This window comes from Eschscholzia californica, unplaced genomic scaffold (genome assembly GCF_041429995.1).
Source record: "Eschscholzia californica isolate CP2 unplaced genomic scaffold, dmEscCali1.0.p SCAF_5, whole genome shotgun sequence".
NCBI lineage: Eukaryota > Viridiplantae > Streptophyta > Magnoliopsida > Ranunculales > Papaveraceae > Eschscholzia > Eschscholzia californica.
In genome coordinates this window covers 44420050-44438765 of record NW_028238472.1, presented here as the reverse complement: position 1 = coordinate 44438765, position 18716 = coordinate 44420050, and the positions used below count along the sequence as shown (strand labels likewise).

The 18716-nt window shown below is 36.1% G+C and overlaps 2 protein-coding genes across 8 annotated transcripts in view; both read right to left on the bottom strand.

The window, feature by feature from the left end:
- The window catches only part of LOC147539561 (casein kinase 1-like protein 3), a 58366-nt gene extending 41219 nt beyond the window's left edge, over positions 1-17147 (bottom strand). For 2 of the 7 annotated variants that reach the window (XM_086644846.1, XM_086644848.1), the window contains exons 1-12: positions 16751-17147; positions 16592-16632; positions 16107-16176; positions 15856-16004; positions 15406-15501; positions 15206-15276; positions 15049-15110; positions 14907-14970; positions 14703-14787; positions 14477-14603; positions 14086-14168; positions 13779-13836 (exon numbers count right to left, since the gene is read on the bottom strand). In XM_086644846.1, coding sequence (XP_086500972.1) covers positions 13779-13836; positions 14086-14168; positions 14477-14603; positions 14703-14787; positions 14907-14970; positions 15049-15110; positions 15206-15276; positions 15406-15501; positions 15856-16004; positions 16107-16176; positions 16592-16632; positions 16751-16826 — 982 coding nt within the window. In that variant the 5' untranslated portion in view covers positions 16827-17147. Of the gene's footprint in view, positions 1-11064; positions 12231-12394; positions 12800-12969; positions 13165-13483; positions 13621-13778; positions 13837-14085; positions 14169-14476; positions 14604-14702; positions 14788-14906; positions 14971-15048; positions 15111-15205; positions 15277-15405; positions 15502-15855; positions 16005-16106; positions 16177-16591; positions 16633-16750 lie in introns of those variants that run through there. The other 5 variants (XR_015226436.1, XR_015226438.1, XR_015226435.1 and 2 more) reach the window with 5 other exon arrangements.
- LOC147539562 (Putative eukaryotic LigT) lies at positions 3860-9979 on the bottom strand. The gene is made up of 15 exons (XM_086644851.1): positions 9891-9979; positions 8745-8914; positions 8583-8649; positions 8373-8499; positions 7994-8229; positions 7466-7503; positions 7266-7345; positions 6756-6823; positions 6173-6491; positions 5389-5501; positions 5244-5309; positions 5013-5103; positions 4811-4878; positions 4422-4459; positions 3860-4298 (listed from the first exon to the last, which is right to left on the bottom strand). The coding sequence occupies exons 2-15, from the start codon at positions 8774-8776 to the stop codon at positions 4112-4114; spliced, it is 1530 nt and encodes a 509-aa protein (XP_086500977.1). The 5' UTR covers positions 8777-8914; positions 9891-9979; the 3' UTR covers positions 3860-4111.
- Positions 17148-18716: the final 1569 nt, after the last annotated feature.

Sequence of the window (18716 nt, the reverse complement as noted above, 5' to 3'; positions counted from 1 at the left end):
ATCTCAAATATTAAGGTGACCAATATGTGGACAATCAGATATCTTATGTGGACAATCAAATATCTTATGTGGACAAATGATAAAATTAGAAATCTTACGTGGACAACAATTTTATAGGGGACATTATTACAATATATTTCCTCTCGCTTTTCTTCTTCCTCAAACCCTATGTAGCACATATTCATCTTTCTTCATCACCAATGAGCTTATTTAATTTGTAGAGAGAGAAATTGTGGGAGAAATTGATGAACAATGAGCTTGAGTTCAATATATAAAACCAGGGCCGGCTCTGGGGTGCAAGCAGGCAAAGCCTCGCTTCGGGCCCTCAGGGCCAAAGGGCCTCATACATAGAAGGATTAAGGACCCCCAGTTCAGGTTATGTTTATAAAAAGTTCACATAAAAAATAAGTAGCGTACTTTGCCCAAATGGTAGAAAATGAACTTAGAAGTCCAACAACCCAAGTTCAAACTCAACCATAAGCATATTTCTTTTTAAATTTTATATTTTTTTTAAGTTGCTTTAGTCCACTTCTTTACCACCACCACCACGATTACTAAAACCTCCACTACCATCACCACAATTATTAAACCTCTACCACCCTACCTCCACTAACATCACCACCACCATTACTAAACTTCAACATCACAACCACCATTACTAAACTTCAACATCACAACCACCATAATTAAAGTATAATTTTTTTAATTACTTTAGTTGATCCTTCTACCACCACCACGATTACTAAACCTACACTATTGTACCAACACTACCACCACCACAATTACTAAACCCTCTACCACCGTACTCCCACAACTACCACCATTACTGAACCTCAACACCACAACCACCACCATTACTAAACCTCAACACCACAACCACCATCATTATTAAACCACCACCACAACCACCATTAAACCACAACCGACACTATCGCCATAAGCACCGACGTTGAACCCCTTGATCGGGAGATCGACGAAGGTCAGGCGAGGTTTCTCCCCGAACCCGAGCCGATTTCAGGTAACTAAATCAGATCGTTCGATTTAGATTACAAGTTATAAACATAAGTGTTACGTCCTCATATTTTGTGCAAGGAAAACTTATAAGGTTTCGATATACAATTTTTTCTAGTACAATGAGTGTAGGCCACATTTTTAATACTCGCTTCGGGCCTCCCAAATCTCAGGACCGGCCCTGCATAAAACCTAGTTTAGTCTAGTCAAATCTACGGTTGTTGCTTCATATCTATGCAATGAATCGAAAAGCCCTAACTTCAATGAGGTCTTTGAAAAAAATTGACCTTCAAATCGACCTAAAATGACTCCTTATTTTTTGGAAATTTACTACTTTTTTTTTTTATGAGAGATTGGAAATTTACTACTTGGACAACCAAGGGTTGACAAAATGACCCTCTTTTATAACCTTCAATTTCTCCTGGAAATGTATGTCAACACTTCAAACAACTTTGACAACCCAGTGTTGACAATATGAGTCCCTTTTGTAACCCTCAATTTCTCTTGGAAATATTGTATCCTTGAATCTACCTAATAATTCAATCACAGGAAACTTTCCTTCACATTTACCATGTTCTCAAATTCAACAACCTGATCTTAGCCATAACAAACTAACCGGAGATTCTAGTGTTCATGAAGTATTTAAATCAAGATTATGATTGTTTTAGTTCCATTTCCAACCTTTGTTAGTCTGATAATTGTGTGTTTTGGGTGGATATTTTTTGGGGACCTGATCATTTACCCAATTTCTTTTATACCAGCAAAATTTACACATCCCGTGATCAAGGCAGCAACAAATGAATTCTCCAAATTAAATTAGGTTTCATGATCTTCTATTTTTAATCTATTCTATTTGTTTACGGTCCTTTGAAAGATTATTGTTTTAACGGTTAGGGCCTTATAGTTGTGTCCTCCTCGCAAGTATAAGGTGCTGTTTGTTTTTTTTCTTGTGTCTGAATCTGAATTTGCTGAATCTGAATTTGCTGAACTGAATTTGCTGAATCTGAATACGCTGAACAATTTTACAAGTTAGCATGTTTGTTTTTTCATCTGAAATATTAGGTCTGAAATAAAAATTTGACATTTATAACCCTATTTGATATTTTGGACAAACAAAATCCTAATCTCTATTTACTCCTTCTCCCACATAAAAAACCCTAATCCCTCTCCCCCTCTTTCTCCAACTCTATCACAGAAAAGAAAACCCTAAAAGTTCCTCTTTCTCCATCTCTACAAACTGCACTCAATCTCTACAGAACAGTTCGGCAAGTAGATCTCTATTTCTCTATTTCGATCTCTATTTCTCTCTCTCTAACAGTTGATTGGTAAGGGTTTCGTCTTGCCTTCTCTCTCTAACTGTAGATCGATGAATAGTAGTAAGTGGTGGTGGCGGTGGTGGTGGCGGTGGTGGTGGCGGCTATGGTATTTAGTCATCTTCATTTCGATCAATTAACTACAACCTTCCAGTTTTACACGAAATGGGTATGGTAGGTCTTCGGAGCGACGTACTATTTGTCGCCCCTGCTTCTTCATTTCACCATCTTCATCATGATCCATTCATTTCTGACCAGAACCACCAGTCAATTAACAATTCCGGCAACAACTCTTCAACTTACGCCACCGCATTGGTAATCGGTGGTGGTGTACCTCTTCTTTCATCATCAACAACACCTTGTGGTGATGGGTCTTCTCAGTTGTGGCAAAACATCAATAATTTCAAGTAAAAAACCCTCTTGATTAATCAAGAAAAATCTCCCAATCTTATCAATAACAACCCTGATCTTCCTCATGTGGTGGCCTATTTTCTGATTGTGTTGGGGATTTCTGGTGGTGGTGACTGTATAGTTAACGGTGGTGATGACTGTATAGTTGGTGGTGGTGGTGATTGTATGGTTGTTGTTGTTGTTGGTGGTGGTGATTTGATGGTTGTTGTTGTTGGTCGGTATGGGCGGTGGAGCCGGCATTGGTTTGTGGTGGTGGTAGTGGTATGGGCGGCGGAGCTGGCGTTGGTTTGTGCTTGTGTTGGTGGTGTGGTTAAATACTTGAGAGAAGATTTCTAATAAATGGTGGGCATGAAGGTCATTTTGACTCATTTCAGATGATGCACTTTGTTTCAGACTTGTATGGAAGTCTGAAAATTGGGGACTATTTTCAGCAATTTCAGACATGGACTTTTTTCAGTCAACCATTCAGATTTTCTTAAATAAGAAAAACAAACATCTGAAATCTGAATTGGGATCAATTCAGATTTCAGATCTGAATTTTTTCAAAAAACAAACAGCACCTAAGTCAACAAAATCAAACACAGTTGACTTGCAACAGGTCTGAAAATTGTTGTCCACATAACATATTTTAGTGTCCATATATTAGCCACCAATATTAAATTGAATCTTGCATTTATATTTTTTTTTTTCACAAAGACTCCAAGAGTTAATTACATTCAATAGGATGTACATCATAAATTAATCATGAATGGAAAAAATTCAATAATTGCCATCTTCAAAGATATCTTGGACTTGAAGGCGTTCAATAACACGATAACGACCACCATAAAAGATTTCTTAGACACTAAAGAGCATATAAAGACCCCAAAGACCATAGTAGAGACACGAAAACTCATTTCTATCTTTATTTTATTTATACCTTTTTAACACAACTCAGTAAATGTTAGATTTCACCGTAAATCGAACATGTGACTTTCAAATTTTTAGAGTACATGAACAACCACCTGACCTAGCCCTTGTTGACATTGGAGATGCTCCTATACAATAATAAAGTTAGGTTTACTTACTGAACCTCACCCCTGAAAATGCCTACCAACTAAAACTTTCCAACAGTGAACAAAATCTCAGAATAACAATTTTTACAAATTATGAAACTCTGACCATTAAAAGTTAAGGTTTGGCAGGAAATTTCAGCACTTACAGATGGTATAAAATCTCCAAGCATTCAAAGGTCACAAATCCCTGACAGATTTACAAAGCAGCAAACAAATACCGAGTAACATACAAGAAAGCAAACAGATCCGAAGTCTTACAAACAAAAATCTATTTGTTCTTTTCCTGCAACTGAAGATTTTGACGTCTCATTCAAAACTGAATCAATCAACTTGATTCTGCTTAGGGAAAGGAATAGAACCACAACAATGGTAGTACCCACTTTTATCAAAGTAAAATCTCTGCGAAAGATGGGCTTCACGAATCAGATACTCACCCCATTCTTCTGTTCCGTATTGTTCCATTATGTTCCGTGCATCGAATGACTCAAACCTTTTCGCTCTTATCTTCCTGAATAGTAACAAATTTCACATATTTTAGCTATGGTTTAATTCTCTCTTAACAGGAGAGTGTCGATGAGTAGTAATAAACAGATATAGGAATATAAAAGAATGAAAGAGTAAGATTAATCACCCTTTCCTGTGTCGGGCATTCATCACGGTCGCATGCAACTGAAATTTAGGAGAATAACAATTGTTATATCATTGGTTTCTCTTACTTCAAACACATTATTGTATTGTTATCATGACCCAAAAAAAAAAAAAAATAGAAGTCCTCACACTAGATACGCATAACTAGAAACTAGCAATTTAGCTTCAGACCACATAATGAAAATTGATATAGAGGGACTACAGAACTGCTATGCCAGATGCAGAATGAAATGCTAGTGCCACTGCTTAGGAAAAGGTCGAGACAAGTCGAGGTTTGTGCAGACCATCTAATTCATTAATGACTTATGGCGAGAAAAACGTTTGATTGTTTAGTGAAGGTTGAGGTAAAGACTAAAGAGATAGAAGATTTACCTTCAATGTATGCCGAGCATCTTTCTCAAGCACAAGACCAGCTTCAACATAAGCATCAATTATGACTTCTAGAAAAGTTCAGGAAAATTAAGATGATGGCTTTGTAGAATGAAATGTAGAAGAAATCTCAAATCATTTTTAGTGAATTATAGCACAAGAGAAATAAAATAAAAATTAAGATATCAGAAGTGTCAATGGATACGACACGCCCGTAACAAGCGACCCTCCCCATCAATTTCTTCGACTGGTGCATATAAAACTCGGGCTTTTGCTAGTGAACCTCTCATGGACTCCTGAAATGACATAAAGTAATTACTCTGTTTATATCCCTCCCCACATATATAAAAAAAAAAGTCTTGGGATATTCATCACAACATAGCGTTATATATACAATTAGTATTGGGTTACTAATTATTTGAGAGAAGAATCTTACCAACCCTTTGAGCCTGACAGAAATTGGTCGATTCTCCAAAGCATCGATGACTTTTAGAAAAATTCTCTGCACCAAAAACATAGCACAATGTATTGTTCAAAAATCCAAATTCGGCCAATATTCACTTGTATTAACACGACTTTACCTCCAAAACCGCGGTGGCAGCTGCGACTCGTTCCTTGTTCCACAACTTTAGCATGAGTACAGTTAAGTGAAACGTTTTTGGTTTAATGAATATGGATTTGTCTATTCCTAAATCTGTAGAAGACATAGAATTACGGGTAAAAGGTTAGATGGTAAAAGCAATTCAAATAATAAAAGGTTTACATGAATGAGATTGAAGAAAAGTGGACTGATCTGGTTTGAGATAATACTCTCTTTGTATGTAAGTACAGATAATACAAACCAAATAGAGTTCCAATACCAACGAACCGCCAACAAGAAAGAAATCAAGGGCCATATTTAGAAAAACCAAGAAATAGTAGTTTCAAACAGTGGCGGGTTCAGAACATATTTCCGCCTGCCTCTAAAGTTGTAGAGACCTTACATCGAAGTTCTAATTGTGTTCAAACTTATGTAAAGCAAAGTTCTCCAAAAGTAACTAAACTAAACTGGTGAATTAGTACCGATCCCAAAATCACGGAAATTAGAATTATGTTACCAAGTAACTAAATACTTTTCAACATGATTGATTACTTTATAGCTAAAATCCAAGAAGTTCTAAACATAGTTACAGAAACAAGTTAGCCGATGGGACTCGAGCCTGAGTGTAGGGAGGGCAGAGCCTTAGCTTTCAACCTTTTTATCGAAGTTGTATAGGATCCACATGGGGTTGAGGAGAGCTGTAGACCCCAGCACCACACCTCCCCTGTGTAGATCCACCACTGGATTCAGATTTTAGATAGAGTAAACAGGTGCCTGCTACTTACCAGATAAGGTAGTCGAATTTGATGATTTTGATGGATAACTGACGAGAGGTATTTTATTAATCTCCACTTTAACTTGATCATTTTTATCTTCAACTTTAAGCTTATCCGAAACATCATCCCCTTTCTCTAACAGATTACCATCGGCACGGCCTTCATCAGAATCACCATCTGATTCGCCAACCTGATTTTTGTTCTTACTAGAATCACCACCTTCGAGTATGGAACTCTGAAATTTGAGAAGCTTGTCTACCAGTTCAGGGTAGATAGCCAATGGAAGTGATATGAAGTGGGAGTAATCAAGAGTTGGGCTTTTTACTGCCTGAAATTAAAATACGTAAGTTAAGAAGTTTAACACTCAATGCAAAGGATGTAGGTAGCACTCAATTAATTATCTCACTTGATCCTAAAGATATAAAGATTTCTATTAAAATGCAGAGTCTCTGAGTATTTCGATTTCTGAATTGAAACATGTCACGTCGCAAAAACATAACAAAAAAATTGTGCTTGTAATTCATTGAAAACTCGTATCTTCCACCCCCTTCTAAACAAAATGAAATACAGTATGAAAGGACAAGCAATTCACCTCCTCAAGAATGACTTGTATTCTCTCCGAAGCTTTGTTTACACATTCCATGGAGTCACCTTTAATAACTGTCATAATAAACTATATGAACGTCAGAGATTGAAAATTTTATGGAATCACAGGGTATGAAATTAAATGTTACTGCAGAACATGTCATACATTGAAATAATGGAATGTGACGTTCAGAGTCATGTTTTATCTTTTTTAACGCTATACTCGAACCAAAAACATGATCACTCTATAATTTTAAATCTTCCGAGCTAACGACCACGATAAGAAGAATTACCAATTGCTGAGAAATGCACAAACATCAAGGAAGAACGATATCTAACGACAAACATTACAACTCTTAGTGATTAATGATTCTTCATAACTGTCTCTTCAAGTGGTTCCAGTTCGGTGGACGGAAGTGTGAAAAAAAAAAATTAGCTTGTAACTTTAAGTTACAAAAAACAGGGAGCACAAGTTGTTAAATGCTAACATGACTGATTTTGGATAATAGTATCTTACCAACAGAACTATCCTTCCTAGAAGAAGGGAAAATGATTTTTACGCCAGTCTCTCTCTCGATTTCTTTCTGCGTTGATCCACTACAGGAAAAAAAATCCAGAAAAAGAATCACAAGCTCAAAAAGACTGGAATTTACTTGTTTAAGTGGAAAAAAATAACAATCTAAACCAGAAAAACTATAAGGTGGGTAGGAGTATTACCCTTTTCCTATCACGAAACGGACCAAAGAAGGAGCTACCTACACAAGAGACCCAACTCATTGCTTTCAAAAGTGATCAAGTTGGTAGAAGAGATCAAATTGAATAATATCCTATATATGTACACGTGAATGTGTAGAGTCCAAATAATCTGACCTCATAATGTGTGAATGGGAGGTAATTACACAATAAAACGCATGTTGAATGATCATGGGTGATGGGTCTCTTTTACCCCTAAAAGCTAGGTCAAGAGACAAGTGTTTTCTCTCACACTTATGAACTGACCATCTGCCATTTCCACAACCAATGTGGGATTATCCCGACAATCTCTCCAAACATAACTTCAATAGATTATTTGGCTAAGACTTGGTTTATCCTAGACTCTGATACCAGTGATGGGTGGTTTTGGGCCTCTCTCATCCCAAAAGCTAGTTTAAGAGGTGAGGCTTTTCCCTTTCACAATCTATGTGGGTAGTCCACCAACATTAATTTACATAATAATTTCCAAATAAATCGTACATATCGAATTACCTCCACTGAAACTGAGTATTTTCCAGCCTCATTAACTGCAGAAGTTCTTGATCCTCCATCTCTGCCCGAACCTCCAGTACTTAGTATATCTACACGCTTACGTGTTGTTTCAAGATTCTTTGCATAATCTTCAACCTTAGAAGTGCTAACATTAACTTCAACTCCAACCTTTGAACTTTCATCAGTCACAACCTCCACTTCCAGACCTGAACTTTCAACCTCAAATTTCCCTTCCTCTGCCAAAAATGAAGCATCATAAAATTAGCAAACATTAGACTTCATAAAAACATAATAAATGACATACCCAGAATCATTTTCATATTGAGAAGTATCAATAATTCATCAAAACCCAAAATTGGTGCTCTGAAATGAAACCAACCTTCATGAGAAGAGAGTGAAATTGTAGGAGTAGCTTGAGTTGAAACTGGTTTCCAAACAGTTTTTTGCTTCTTGTGTAAATCCATACTAATCTTAACAAAACTTAATCCATGATATTCTTTGTAACCCTATAAAAGAAAATAGTCTGTTATGAATAACCCATTTAAAAGGGGGAAAACAACTGATTTTGAGTTGGAGAAAACAAATTAACCTTAAAGAGTACTGCTGGTTCAGAAGAAGGAAGACATGAATTTGCGAGTTTATAAACACGATCGATTCTGTGAAGATTATATGAGAGAGAAATATAAATAGAAGAACAATGACTTATGAATGAGTCTAGAAAGAGAAAATCTAGAGAGAGAGAGAGGTTGACCTAACGAAAGACCTGCGCGCGCCAGCGAACATCTGTATGGTTTGTTCTTGCCTTCGTGTGCTGAAGCGAGAGTGGAACTGTTCACTGTACCGAGTAAGAATGTGAACCTCGGGTGTTTGGTTAAAATGACAACTCTGTTCTCGTATAGTTGATACTTGTTCCAACAAGGACTTTTGAGCCAGGGGTCCAAAAAGTGGGGGGTAAACCCAAAAAAAATCCACTCTTGCCCAAAAATTAGTTGCAGGTCCAAATGTCAGATTTTTTTTTTTTTATTCCCCTCTTGCCCTTGGACGGGACATGCTGACGTTTCCCTGAAAAAAAAAATGTCTGGTAAATAAAATAATTTACCAGTATACGAAAAATTCAAAGTTTCAAAATTTTTTGAAAATTTGAAAACGAAATTTCAAATTCCCGCCCAGCAAACCATCTCTTCCCGGTAAATAAAATAATTTCCCTTACACAAAAAATTCCAATTTTCAAATTTTTTTGAAATTTTCAAACGAAATCTTTTTTTCGAAATTTTCAAATTTTTAAACGAAATTTCAAATTCCCGGCCAAAATATCAAATTTTTTTGAAAATTTTAAATTCCCGGGCAAATTTTGAAATTTTTTTGAAAATTTTAAATTCCCGCCTAGCAAAAGTGTCTAGTACAGAAAAAAATTTCCAGTAAATAAAATAATTTCCCGGTCTCAAATTTTTTTTTTCGAAGTTTTGAAATTTTCAAACGAAATTTCAAATTCCCGCCCAATTTTAAATTTCCGGGCAAATTTTGAAATTTTTTTGAAAATTTTAAATTCCCGCCCAGCAAAAGTGTCTAGTACAGAAAAAAATTTCCAGTAAATAAAATAATTTCCCGGTCACAAATTTTTTTTTTCGAAGTTTTGAAATTTTCAAACGAAATTTCAAATTCCCGCCCAAATTTTCAAATTTTTTTACCAGTAAATAAAATAATTTTCAGAAAAAAAAATCGTTTCCCGAGAATTTTCGATGGCATGAACGGTAAATACTTTATTTTCTAAGGGCCCTTTACGTAATTTTGACCCCCAAACTGACACATTGGACCTCCCTTTCATTTTTAGGCAACTTTGGGTGAAATTTTCATTTTGGCCCCCCTTTTGGACCAATGGCTCAATCCCTCTTCCAACAATTACACTTACAATAAGAATGGATCTCAACTCAACATTTGGTTATAGCCCCGGTCTTGTAAGAGTTTAAATGAGCGGTTATCGAGCTTATCATATCTTTGATGTATCAATACCAAATATAATGACTATCGTTGATCGTAGTCAATTTCTAAAAAAAAAAACACTTGGTTGTACAAGTGATTGATAGCGTGACATAAATTTCAATTTTTTTTTTTTTTTTGAGAAATCGACTACGATCTACGTTAGTCGTTATAAGGCATAGATACATCATGAAGATGTGATGAGCACAATAACCGCCTAATTTAACAAACCATAATGAAAGAGACCTAAAACCCAACAAGATGAAAGGGTTCTAAAGCCTGACAAATTTATTATATTATTTAATAGATATTACTTAAGTTACATGAGATAAATCTTGATGGCAAACTGCTTCCACCAAGACTCGTTCCCACGACCACATAGACTTAAGAGGGGTGTCCAACCACTACACCAGAAGGTGGTGGGTGACATAAATTTCAGAATTCTTGAAGTCTCGAGTTCCATTCTAAGAGGAGATAGAATTCATGGTTATTGAATTTAGAAAAATATAAAAAATATTAGTTTGACGGATTCTAGAATCTATGTTGTTGGATTTCAGGCCCTTTTAAGAGTTCACAAAAAAAAAATCTCAAAATCAAGGTTTTCGATAAAGGGCCATTTTGTACAAGGTCAAGAAGAAATATTCTACTCGATGATTTGTGAGCACGATATAGTGATTATTAAGTTAGAGACATTGACCAACTACAAATCCTAAAAATAGGCCTAACAGCCGAGCTGAAAAAAATTGAATCACGAATCTGTTTGTCATAAAAACTCAATTTCACCTCGTTATTTGTAACGTATTATGAAACGTCAAACAGCGTATGATGGTTCACAACGAACAGATATTCTAGAAAAAATGTCTATAATGAAATGTGACTTTCATATGCTATTTGTGTCTAGCATCTCACAATTTTTCTACATTTTCATATTGTATTACGTTGGTTTATACTAATTTGTTTTATATACATTTCATATTGTACTACGTTGGTCTATGCTAACGTATTTTATATTCATAACATATATAACAAACTGTTGTAAAATTATATTCCTTATTATTAACAAATAAAACCAAATAAGTTATAATTCAATCATATCACAATATGAAAGGTTATATTTGAGTACGAAAAAGTGTATAGAATATGTAAGCATATTATGTAAAGTCACGTAGCATTAGGAGTTAAGATGATACAATATGCAAAGTCTTTTCACAATAACTTGTTCTTCAACTTGTCTTCTTTCTCAATTTTTTCTCTTTTGGTGTCAAACGGCCCCACCACACACCACCACCAGTGTGCCTCCGCCGCCACCTTATTTCCACCACAACCGCCATACGCCCACCATCACCACACGTCCACACCCCAACCTCCACCTTTCCCTCCACTACCACATCTCAACTATCACCATACCTCTATCACTATACCTCCAAAACTCCGACACTAGTAGAGTGTCAATCACCACACACACCACCAGCATCACTACCACCTCTAGCACAGTAGTCATCATCAAAATCTAGATACATTGATTTAGAATCCAAACAACTCAATGAGAAAAAGTACTTCCATTATATTAAAAAAAATGTTCTAATTTTCACTGCCAAAGGGCACAGTACTAGCACTTGGAGGTGCCTCCAAGTAACCCATTTTGCTTAGGTTTACAACTTAAATCCGCAAACTATTCCACTTAAGGCTCCAAGAGATTGTCTATTTGTGGTTGTAAGCCGAGTAGCTGACCATAGGTTCATCTATAAAATAATATAGAACTGTATAAATGGATATCTACTCGAAGATGATCTATTTCCCAGATAGGTTACCAAATCAACTCGACTCCGTTTAGTTTAGCTCTCTCAAATTAATCTCTCACAGTTTAGTTTGGCTCCCTAACCGATAAGTCCATTTGACAAGTTCAGCCATTTTTTGCTTACTCCTACATGAGGACTGGTAGGTTAAAAGGAGCAGAAAGCAAGATCAACAATCACTTTGACTCTCTATGTGTTAATTTCGAAAATCTCTAGAAATGCTGGAGATGGGCTTAGTACAGAATTGGGCCCTCAAAAAATTGAAGTAGAAATGTACCAGGGCCAATACAGCTGAAAGAGGGTTTGCAGAAAACCCAATTGTTTTCTTAGTAAGGATTAGCAGAAGCTATACTTGTAAGGATATTACTTTCTTCATGGATGACTATAATGAACTACCATAATCCTCACAAATCCAAAACTCACCATCGGAATTAATCCCGACACTAGATTCCAAAACGGGTAACCTGCATATACATCACTAAATACATTTAGTTGCAATCCGGATATGAATATTAAAGAACAGATTTTGATCGAAAACTAGGAAGGCCCCCCTGTAGAGTTTAAATACTAAGAAGAATATCAACTTCCAATTCTTGATGGAAAAGAGCAAAGTCACAAGAATCTCTACCTTTACATCGATTCCGAGCATCTGTCTGAAATTCTCGAGGTTTTCTTTTTGTTCTGTTCTACTAGATGCTGGAATATAACTTGATTATGGTTAATACTGAAGACAACAACACAGAAGGAACTTTTTAACTGTATGAAACCCTATTAACAAGAGAATGAAGAAAACTCTTCACTCATGTTACACTTTAACAAGAAAACTTTATAATTCTGTTATGTCGAATGCTCTGAACTTTTACTCAAATATCTTTTTAACTTCATCAAGAGTGTCGGTAATTGCATTTTTTCCAAAACTATGTAATGTGAACTGGAACCCTGAAAGGGTCTTGAACAAGTTAGTTTTCTTCACAGTTTCAGAGCCTCTTGTGCATATGTGTATTCAGTGATTCCCTCTCCTTTCGGTCCCTTTCTGAAGAAACAAGATGAAGGTTCAGCTCCACCAAACCGATATTAATATGCGTATACATATATATATATATATAATACATAAAATTCTGCTTCCACCAGTGATCGAAAATGAATGTCCGAAAGCTGACTAATTAAAAATAGTTTCTAAAGTTATACGAACAATTTTCCTACCGATCATTTCGCAGAAGAATTACGTCGTAGAGATGGAAACCAGCTACTTGATTGACCAATTCTACTCCCTGGTGCAGGTCCAAAGTTGGAAGTGTCAGTTGGCACATTGTCTGGTAGCGTAGGTCTCTTGGAAGAACCAGCTACAGCAAATGTGCTAGATGGTGCACGAACATTTTCAGCAAAGTTGCCCGACTTCTTCAACAATCAAAAATCAAAAATCAACAAAAAAGGAAATTAAGTTCAAGCAAGTTAAAATAAAACTATTAGTAACTAAAATAACTAAAACTCACTTAGTTTACCAACAATATTTGAATATTGGAGTTAACAGACCAAAAGACCCTCAAGATGACCTCTGAAATCCTAAAGCACGATATAGAACGGCCTATCAGTAAATTCTTCTAACACTAGCGGTAAAACTAGCATCCACCGACCTAATAGCATATTGATATATAGAGATGAATATTTTTTATATTAACAAAGGGATAGTTTTCGAATGTAAGATACAATTACTTACAGTATTCTCAATAGGATTGGCTGAACTTGGGTTCTTCTCCGCTTGTGATCTAAACTGCATTCTTATGCCAGGGCGACCACCATTACCAGATGAAATTCTCTCAGTAACCTCTCCTGAAAAAGAAGCGTCATTTCCCCCTGAAGTAACAGGATCGGAAAATTACTTACAAATTACAAGCCATGAGCCCAAATTTCCTAATAAACACTGGCGGCTGGCCTCAATCCCCCTAAAAGTTATAAATAAATAATTAAATATTAAGTGAGCATTTCTTCTTGAATAGTGCTACAACTTTTACCTTTACGCTTGCTAACATCTACTGCCATTGCTCGACCGCCTGTTGCTCCAGCAGGTGGCTATGTATTCAAAACAGGACCAGTGTCAGTCAGATTCAGTAAAAGCAGCTAAGAGTAAGACTACCGTGAGATATATGTTTAATACTTACAAAAATAATACCAATGTTTGAAATTTAAGAACATAAGTGTTAGAGCTCATGAAAGAGATTCACGTATTACTAATCTTTCCTCGAATTTCAAATCCCAATTGAAAGAACAGTAGGTAAACAAAGAAAATAACTTTTGAGTTAACAAAATTTGAGTACTAACAGATACTCGAGGCTGAATCTTTGTCTTTTGAGCTTGCTGGTACTTTAGGATTGTCCAGTCATATACGTAGTCAAAATCATGCCCTGCAGATATAAATGAAACAACGAAGCTCTATAAATATGCAATAAATTCGGAGATACAAAAAAACAACAATCGTCCAACAAAGACCATCTTTTCTTTTCTCTTCTAGATAACATCATGGAAATCAGACACGGTGAAAAACTATTTAGTTTACTACTGACATATTTTCTTTGATGTAAATTGGCGACTTTCGTAACATACTTCTAACATAAACACGAATAGAATCTCATCTCTAAACATTGAAACAGATGCGACTTTTCCAAGTAAACTAGTAAGTCTGAATTTAGGAGCAAAAGCTTATCCAACATACCTTCACGAGCAAACAAGTCACGGAACAGCCGCTTCAAGAATCCATAATCTGGACGTTGATCAAATGTCAAAGAATGGCAATAATGGAAGTATGATGCAAACTCTGCTGGGTGAGACTTGCATAAAACCTTTTGGAAAATCATGGCAACAACACATTATATCAAACACGAGTCGAACAAGATTAAGTAGTCAATAATCAGAACATGTTTATTGTGTTAAGTGCATACTTCAATAGGAGTTGATAACTTCTTCTCGCATATCTTGTCATATTTCTGCTTCTTTGTTGCAGCTTTTAGTCCCTGCCATGGAAGGCTGCGTGCAAACATGTCAAGATCGGGTAAATGCAGATAGCAAAGCTAACCCAGAAACACTGTATTTCAGTTTTGATAACTAATAATTAATACATCAAATTGGTAAGACAGAGCTAATACCTTCCCCTCAGAAAGTACAGAAGAACGTAACCAAGGGACTCCAAATCATCTCTTCGACTTTGTTCTATACACATAAGACTAAAATGAGAATGGCTACTTCTAATAAAATTTTGAAGAACCAAAAAGTCAACTTTTTACGTACCAATGCCAAGATGAGTATTGCAGCTTGCATAACGAGCAGTTCCTGTTAAATTTTTGTTCTCTCTGGTAAGATGAAGGCAAAAGTTGGAAACATTAAATCTGGTGATTGATAGAGGCAGTACATAGAAGATCGGTTGTGGAAATCATTACAAGAATACCTGTAAGGAATATGGCGGTTGGTTGTAGATTCCCGGTATCGTTTAGCAAGTCCAAAATCTATGATGTAGACCTAAAGAACATACAAAAAGAGATAATTTTCTTATTCACCTACATAAAGAAACATGAAAGTCTAAATATAAAAACTTCCTAAATATCAAATTAACATTTAGAAAAACAAATGGATGCCAATAAGAATTACTTGATTTGCTTTGCGACCAAGGCCCATGAGAAAGTTATCAGGTTTGATATCCCGATGCAGAAACCCTTTGGAGTGCACATACTCTATTCTATTAATCTGGAATGAAAAGAGGCATTAATAGAACATCATTAGCTATACATGGTCTAGTCGATCAAAAAAGTTGTTACAGTGCAGTGTAAATAACTTTAACAGAACTTGAACTGTGCCCAAACCGTCTCAAAACAAGCTTGAGCCGATCGGATGATCTGAGCTCAAGTCTTTGCCAGCGGTCAGTACTACCTATGGTATGCAAACACATAATGTTCCTCCCAATCTTTAAACAAACCTAACCCGGAAGGTATTGGATCAGCTGAAGTTCTTGTGACATGCCTCTACATAAGCTCCACCTTCCCAAGGCTGTATTTTTAGAAATACACAAAAGTGAAAAACAGTCAATAGATTGTTGCTTACCATCTGATCAGCCAACATTAACACTGTCTTCAGCGAAAACTTCCTTCCACAATAGACAAATAGATCTTCCATACTTGGTCCCAATAAGTCGATGACAAGAACATTTTCTTCCCCATCAACTCCGCACCATTTTATGCCAGCTATACCACCTGAGGCAATAAAATCATTAAAAAATGAGACCTAACATCACACATCAGGAAGGGCGAAGTCGAAAAAATCTTCGGAATAAGTTTCAGTAACACAATACGTACTTCCTCCTTGAAGAATATTGTATAGCTTGGCTTCATAAAGAAGTTGAGGATGCTTTGTCTTGGTGTTCTCCTGCAAACCAATAGAGATAACAATATTCGAATTAAAACGTTATAATCTTCGATTCTGTAATCAACGAAGCACTTCAAATTTTCTTCTTTAATTATTAGAAGCTTATGAACACTATTAGGATTTAGGATCATAAAACACTTCAGATGATAATCCGTGTTTTGCTTTGCTAGTAGCTGCCCCAATGATGGATTTTATTTCTTACCAATACATAAAACTTGAGGTAATCAGATTATAAGAACTAACAAGCAAAAAAAAATTCACTCAATTATCTTGCAGGAATCAACACGAATCAGAATTTGGTCAAGAATAACAATACAAACAAGGCATCTATTACTTAACTTTTTTCGATTCCTCTCAGAATCTTGAAACAAAAAGGTGACTTTTCTGAGAATTGAGAAATTCAATTGATACTTACGATCTTAACTGCGACGATCTCATGCGTATCAATATGCGTAGCTGTAATAAACAGAATTCATCAAGCCAAAAAGGAAATCAGAATCAGAATCAGAATCAAATCAAAAACTCAAAATCGAAGATCCAAATAGAAAAAAAAAAAAACAGAATGGAAGCTCACCGAGGTAGATTTCACCGAAGGATCCACTACCAATCTTCCTTCCTAACTTGAATTTATCGCCGATGATCCTTTCCATAACCAGAGGCTATTGTTCTTCTCTTTTGCTTCTAAATGGATAAGATCGGATTCGTCCGAGTATGAATGAGCAGAGTTAGGGTTTTAGAATTTTTAAAGGTGAAGTCTGAGAGAAATGAGAAATTAAAGAATAAAAAGAATATTTAAAGCACGAAAAACGAGATGTTTTTCTATTTTTGTGCTTTTTGACGGACAATCTGATAATCTTACCAGTGAACTGACGACAAGTTCACCGGGTCTCCACTGACCGATGAGAGAGAGAGAGAATACTTGTGATGACTTGAAAACGATGGATGACCAGACAAGGGGATAGATACGACTTATGAGGTTGCTGCTAAAGACGCCATTTTTAGCAGGCTATTCTATAAGCGCCTCCCATGTATCCCAAATTAGCAATGGGAAATTTTTTAAATGTACTCACCATTTTTTTTCTTCTTAGAAATCCACTACGATCTATGTTAGCCGTTACAAGACATTGGTGCAGTGGTTGGATACCCCTCTTAAGTCCATGAGGTTGTGGAATCGAGTTTCGGTGGAAGCAGTTTGCCATCAAGATTTATCCCATGTTGTTTGGGCAGTATATATAGTAAATAATCTAATAAATTTGTTCAGGTTGAAAGAAATGTGAGTGTGGTAGGTGAAAATGGTAAATGTATAAGGGTATCTTTTTTGTTAAGACTTTTTTACTAGTTTTTTTTGTTCCAGACCTCTAAAGATATCAGAACTTTTAAGACGGCATATAAATGTTTAAAACTTTAAAGGTTTGGAAATATTAAAGTTTTGAAACTTTTAAAGGTCTGGGACATTAAAAGTCCTACGTCATTTTTTTTGTTGAACTTAAGTCCTACGTCATTAAGTTCTGAAACTTTTTTATTAGGGTTATTTCCCTAGAGGCTCCCTACTTTGTGACCAATTTCTCGCGAAGCCCCTTACTTTATCGAAAATACCGAGAATACCCCCTTTTTCCGTTACCGTTAAGTGTCGGTTACTCTCTCTCCTCCATCTCATCACCTCTCACTGCCATGTCAACTCTCTCGCCACATCATCATCTTCTCCGATAGGGTCGCTGGTCGGTCAAAAATTTCGGCTCCCGACCGGTAACCTTCATACTAAAAAAAAAAAATTAGTCTCCTTTCTCTCTCTCTAAACACTCCGGCGACCTTCGTCGAAGGTCTGTTCGTGAACAGACCTTCAAGCCATGTTCAACGAACAGACCTAAGATCTGGTGAACCAGACCTCTGGCGAAGGGATTTAGTGTTTAGAGATATGAGAGAGATTTTTTTTTAAGTATGAAGGTCGTCAGCCGGTCGCCAGAATTTTTGACCGGTCAGCGATCCTATCGGAGAAGATGATGATGTGGTAAGAGAGTTGACGTGGCAGAGAGAGAGGTGATGAGATGAAGGAGAGCGAGTAACGGGCACTTAACGGTAACGGAAAAAAGGGACCTTCTCGGTATTATTGATAAAGTAGGGGGCTACGCGGAAGCTGGTCACAAAGTAGAGGGCCTCTAGGGAAATAACCCTTTATATTAAAACTCTGAAGATCTATAACTTTTTGTTAGAATTTTAAAGGGTATGTTTTAAATCTAAGCCGTCCAAACTAATGGTTGAGATTAAAACGAAAGTTATATTATTTTAAGAGCTAAACTTAGATGTTAGTTGTTTACTTCTCTTCTTCATCTTCGCCAAACACCACCATTCTCTTTCACTTCCTCACTATTTTTTCTCTCTTTACCTCTCTCTTTACCTCTCTCTTTATCTCACTCTTATGTAAATACGAGACGATAGGAAAAAAATATTAAGAAGGTTTTTATTTCTATATACAAAGTATTATTTTAGAATAAAAGCTCATGGCCATCTTATATTATTGGCGTATCATTTTCCAATAAATT

Bases quoted from the DNA above. Each gene is read 5' to 3' on its own strand.
- LOC147539562 (XM_086644851.1), bottom strand. From the start codon at position 8,776: ATGTTCGCTGGCGCGCGCAGGTCTTTCGTTAG. The intron at 6,824-7,265 runs GTAAGATACTAT...TTATTATGACAG, and splicing joins TAGGAAGGATAGTTCTGTTG to TTATTAAAGGTGACTCCATG. The intron at 5,502-6,172 runs GTAAGTAGCAGG...TGTCTTCTACAG, and splicing joins AAATTCGACTACCTTATCTG to ATTTAGGAATAGACAAATCC.